The sequence below is a fragment of the Camelina sativa genome, chromosome 11 (assembly GCF_000633955.1).
Source record: "Camelina sativa cultivar DH55 chromosome 11, Cs, whole genome shotgun sequence".
NCBI lineage: Eukaryota > Viridiplantae > Streptophyta > Magnoliopsida > Brassicales > Brassicaceae > Camelina > Camelina sativa.
This window is the reverse complement of record NC_025695.1, coordinates 24,732,467-24,738,418: the sequence shown is the minus strand read 5'-3', so window position 1 is coordinate 24,738,418 and position 5,952 is coordinate 24,732,467. Positions and strand designations below refer to the sequence as shown.

Sequence of the window (5,952 nt, the reverse complement as noted above, 5' to 3'; positions counted from 1 at the left end):
TTTCATTTGAAGGCCTAATTCACCGCCTTGGTCGAATTCCCAGGTTAGATAAGCAACCGGTTTGTTTTCGGTTTAGACCAACATGTCGACGGGGGCTAAATCCCACACCAACAATACAACTTTAGACTTTTATGCCTAAGAAAATCAACTTCATAGATTTGGTAAACCATATCAGCAGATAATTTCCTAGCTAAACGAAAATATAGTTATTATGATACGTATCAAAAAATATACATATTAGTGTATATGTTTGTTTCATATGGTCATATTTGATCTAAACTATAAACTGGGCCAATATGAGTATGTAATCTATACAAAATTTGAGTTGTATAATCTGAAAGATAAACCGACATAAGTTATAGAGATTCACTATAAAAATCTATAAAAAGGAAGGTAGGGTTTGAAAAAACAGGTAAGTTAAAAAGCACGAACATGAACAGAAAAAAAAGCTTATACGTTAGTCGTACCCGAGAGAGAACTTTGTTCTAATCTTTTTTGTTATATTTCTTTCTATTTAATTTGTTTTAGTAAGCTGTTATAATTTGTAAATTAATTAGGTGAATAGTTTCGGTGTTCAACAAAACTTAGATGTTGGGGTCTTCTCCCTTCCCTTCAACTTTTCAAAGTCTACCAAAAATCAATGCTTCAAACTTCAAAATCTACCAAATATCAGTGCTGAAGTCAAAGTCTTTCCTACACCCAATAAAGCAAAAAAAAAAAGAACTTTAGATTCCAAGTCAGATTTTAGTTTTTCTACGTTTTCGTTTTACACATCTTTTTCTTTTTAGATTCCAAGTCAGATTCCAAGTCTTCCAAGTCTTTTTTTTTCATCCCGAATTAGCCGGTTCCGTTATCCAAATCACCGATTAATCTTAAAACAAAACATATATTTTTATCAAGATTGTTTAGTAAGCACACTAGAGTAAATAATCTGACAAAAATCTAAATTAACTAAACACCCCCACACACATTAGTGTTGGTCGTGGCAGAAATCGAATTTACAAACATATAAGTCAGTAAGTGTATGTTCTTACCCAAATCCATCTACGTATAGGCTTGCAAAGCATTTAGTGTCTCATGTATTATTATTATGTAAACTCATGTAATAGCAAAATTGTAAATGAGATATATTATAGGGAGATTTTCAAAAATAGCATAAAAAAAAGTTTTGTTTCCAAATTTAACACAACATCTCTAAAATTCCAAAAATAATACTCTATTTCAAAATTAATTTTTTTAAACTAAACCCTAAATTCAAAATACTAAACCATACCCCTCAAAATTATACCCTAAATATGAAATTGAGAACCCAAACCTAAAACACAAAATTCTAAAAATTAATTTTAAATATTCTAATGTGTTAGATAGTGCTATTTTTAGATTTTTGTGGAATGTGTACTATAATTGTCCATAAAATTTGTTTTAGTGTTATTTTAGGGTATTTCTCTATATTATATTATACGTATAATTAAGAGATAATTTGTGTTCGTTTTATCTAACAGCAGGAAAATTTGTGACAAAATAAACTAAGAAAAAAAGTTCCAGAAGAATGTAAAAAAAGGGTAAGAAAAACAAAAAATTACTTTTTGAATATAGTCAATAATGGTAGGTGAATTGTTGTGTAAACATTCTTCATGTAGTCATATATATATATATCTATCAACCATTCCTCAAAAACATTTATTTTCTTTTTTCTTTTAATAATCTTCACGATGAGTCTTAAAAGCAGAGTAACCTCAATATCATCTCACAATCTTCACCATTCCGAAGAGAGAGTCCCTCTCCGATCAGATTCAGACCAGCCATATCTCAACTCAAGCCCCGAGTTCGATTTTTGTCTACGACAGAATTCAAAACAACGGTTTTCTCACGCAGACGAGCTCTTCTCAGACTGGAAAAGCCTCTCTCACTCGGCCACCGACACGATTTCTAGGAAGACCGATGTTACTTCTCCGAGAAGAAATCTCCCAGCTCTATCCGTGAAATCCGACACAAGAGGTTCTGACTCAGAAGGTGATGATCCAAGTTTTGGGTGTGGGTTTTGGCTTGTCCGAAGCAAATCTGTTGGGTACTCAATGAGAAACAAGAAAACTAATTCTTCTTCGGAGTATCAACGGAGCAATAGTGATCCGCAAAAGAAGAAGAAGATGAAGAGTTTGCAGAAGATGAACTCTACAGAGTTTAGAGCTCCAAAATCCATGAATAGTCCGGCGTTGAATGTCCCATTGGCTGATATGTTTTGCTTAGGCCCTGTTTTTTCCGGTAACCGTGATCGGAGAAAGTGAAGCGTTCTCTTATCTGTTGAACACGATCCTATATAAACTAATTTCTGGAACTTGTGAAGAGTTAGGTATATGATTGGTTTAAGCTTATGATTTTGGAGCAAGACGAAGTAAGAATCTCAATGCGGATTGTCATACTCATATTGTATAACTAAGAATCTAATTCGAGTTACTTTTTTTGATTTTTTAATGTTATTATTTTGTGTTTACATTCGTTTATGAGAATAAATAATATAGAGGTTGATGTAACAGTATATACTATATATATACTGGTTGTAATTCAGAAATATAATGTTCACAGTTCATAGGAAGAAAAAAATATACTGTACTTGTTTTGTGAAATACACTTATATACTATACCGACAAGTGATAAAGTAGTAGAGATACTACTAGTCAAACGGTACACATATATTGATCAAATATGAGAATTTTAAAACGTTTGACTAATAAGATTTGACAGAAGTTGACTGTTTACTTGTATTGTCGTATTGGTTGCTCCAAAAAAAATTATACGTGAGTGTTTTGCTACATATTGTTAATATTGTTCGATGTAATATAAAACGAGGTAATTTTTTTGAGAAAATTATAACATTCTCTATATATATATTATGAATAGAGTATATCTAGACTATAGAGAAAGTTAAAAAAAAAAAAAAAAATACCGTGTAACTTTTAGCTAGAAGGTTTTTGAAGAAAGATTCAGGACTTAATTATCAATTACTTTTTTTCCAGTTATGTGAGGATCTATTTTTTAAAAACTTAGGGGGGTGTATTGAAACAATGATTTTGAGGATTTTGTGTGATTTATGAAATGTTGGATTTTGAGAGATTTTAAAAGAGTTTTTGGGATTGTTTTGTGGAATTGTTAGATATTTCATTTCAAAAAAGAAAAAATAGTTTGTGATTTGGTGAGATTTTAAAAGATTACATAAGGTGATTTTAAGAGATTTTAGAATTAAAAAAAAAAGGATTTCAAAACAGAATTGAAGATGACGACATAAATATATCGATGACCCCAAATGCTCTGCCCAAAGATTTCATATGAGTTTATGAAAACGAACGGAAATTCACCAAAATAAAAGTTGGACTTCTCTCTGTAACATCGTTTGTGGTAACGAAGTTTGTTGTTATTCCATTGGCCACTAATCTCCTCACTTTTGTGAAGCAAAAGGCGCATGATCTATGGAATAAAATGCACGTTTCAAACTGTTATTCCAAATTGTTCGTTTTGGCCTAATCTGAAGCTTTGTTATCGGCTGAATTTGGAGCAAGTACCATCCGTGTGGCTGCAACAAAACTAGTAGCCTGATAAAAGCTTTTACGAGACTGATTTTGATATCACTCGAAAAAGTTCTCTATCGTCGATTACTAAAAATAAGAAACCCTTGTTTCTTTGGAGAGTGATGAACAAAAAAAAAAGTGACAGATACGAGAACGAGAGCATATATGCTCAAGGTGTGATTAACAAATCATTAGAACAGATATGAGAACGAGAGCATATAAAATTAGAACGAAAGCTTTCAATTTTTTTTTATAACAAATCCTTCAAAATAACACCTCTTAAGGTGTGATTTGTTCAATTGGATTCTTTATCTAAAAATGTATCTAAAGTCTTCTAAAATCTGTTATGTTTTGAATAACAGTAGATTTGATATAATTTTTACAAATTATTTATTGAATAACAAGAGATTGTGAGTGATTTTGAATGATTTAATAAAATTCCAGATTCAATAACATTGGATTTGGCAAGTGATTTGAAAATCACAAGTTGAATAACATGTGATTTTAAAACAAATCCAAAATCCTCCAAAATACATCTTTCAATACACCCCCTTAACATGATAGATCCAATATATTTAAAAATACAATCCAGTACTGGAAAAGAACTCGATCGGTCCACTTATGCGTAATGTTGCTTGGAAGTCCAAGATAACAACTTAGTCGCTATAGTTAATTTACACCAAAACAATTCTAAATTTGATTACCGTCTCAATGCACCTTATCAAATATGCATCCAAGTACATCACAAGCGCTGTGGTGAAAGAAGGACCAGTTTAACTATATAAGGAAAACAAAATGTATGGACATGCAAAAGTGAATTACTGGAGTGCTCGTAACATGCCTTTTATTAGAAATGTGTTATAGATAAGACGGTTGTCGTAAGATTCGTAAGAAACTTTGTCTTTGATAGAACTAGCATGAGACAAGGGGTTGCATGCATGATGCAAAATGTTTGCAACATAGTTAAACACTGCTGAGAAAGAACTACACATGCCAATGAAGAGTGTACTTTTTTCGAGGTCTATCATGTTATCTTAGAGCTAATGCTGAAGATGATCTTCTTTAGGTAATATTTGGATGGAGATTGTGCTAGTACTATATCATCTATGTAAAGTAGAAGCAGTGCCGGCCCAACATTAATGAGGGCCCTATGCAAAATTTAAAAAATGTGTATTTTTCACCTATGACAAAAGTTATAGGTTTTCTATAAAAGGCCACCACTTGATATTTTAAGGCCTTTTACATATCTTACAAATGAAAAAGGTCTTAAATGTAAATAAAAAAAACTTTATACATATCCTTAAAAAAAGGCCTTTTGTTTAACAGATTTTTAAATGAAAGAGGTTTTTAAAATTTTGGATCCGAATCTTTGGCTTCACTTGCTTCCTCTGTGGGCCGGGCCTGAGTAGAAGATAAAAAAATCTATTTTCCCTAAGACTTTATAAATTAAGAAGTAGGGATCACATATATCGACTTGTGTAACCAATGTATTGTGCGTGAACTGTAAACCTTGTGTAATATGTCCGAGATGCTAGATTGGATTTGTATATTGATCGATAAACACTTGTTATTTGGTTTGGTCTAGTCACTGAATCCTAGAGGTTAATGCATACATACAACATTTTGGAGGTCATCGTGTAAGAATGTGTGTTATTGACGTCTAGCTGAGAAAAGACTAATTTTGCTACAACATTGCACTCATCACGAAATAGATGGTTGTTAGTTTGACTACTAAATTAAATATCTCGCAGGTTACATCAAGTTGTTTCTACCACCCATTAGCTAGTAACTATTTAGTTTGGAAAATCAAGATTAAACGAACCATGCACTATAATAGCAACAGATGATGGGATGGGACTACCATCGACATTTCATTCTGTTAAAAAAAATTGTGTCATTTAGAATCATCTGTGTATAGTACGCATGTTAAAAATGGGAAAGGGGTAAACCAGTGTGAAGAAAAAGAAGTTGGCAAAGCTTAAATATCTCGTTTTTGGTGTGAGTGACCATGTGGTGGTTAGGAACAAGTGTTCTTTCAAGTGAGTAGTCTCGAGATATAGAATAAGGAGGATCAGGTCTGGCTTGTGGATTTTTCGTTTGTTTTTCTTTGGAAAATATTAAAAGAGCTATAGAACTAGAACTAGTACAATTTTTGATATAGAACTAGTACAATTTTTGAAAGTCGAAAATTGAAAAGAACATTGAATTCCTCTTGAGTTTTTTATTATAAAAACTTAGAAGGAACAATCACTTACGAAAGGTTCAGATGATAATTGTCAAAACCTAAGTAGTAGTGCTTTGCATATAGCAGCTAGATTGATCTGTACTATCTCAGATGCTGCAGTCTCCACTTCACAACAGTCAAGATCAACCCAAACGTGTTTGAAAC

The 5,952-nt window shown here is 32.1% G+C and overlaps 1 protein-coding gene across 1 annotated transcript; it reads left to right on the top strand.

The window, feature by feature from the left end:
- On the top strand, positions 1,600–2,640 carry LOC104724182. Its single transcript, XM_010442629.2, has one exon. It carries the CDS (start codon positions 1,713–1,715, stop codon positions 2,283–2,285), a length of 573 nt encoding a protein of 190 aa, XP_010440931.1. The 5' UTR covers positions 1,600–1,712; the 3' UTR covers positions 2,286–2,640.

Coding starts and splice junctions, on each gene's coding strand:
- LOC104724182 (XM_010442629.2), top strand. CDS start 1,713: ATGAGTCTTAAAAGCAGAGTAACCTCAATATCATCTCACAATCTTCAC.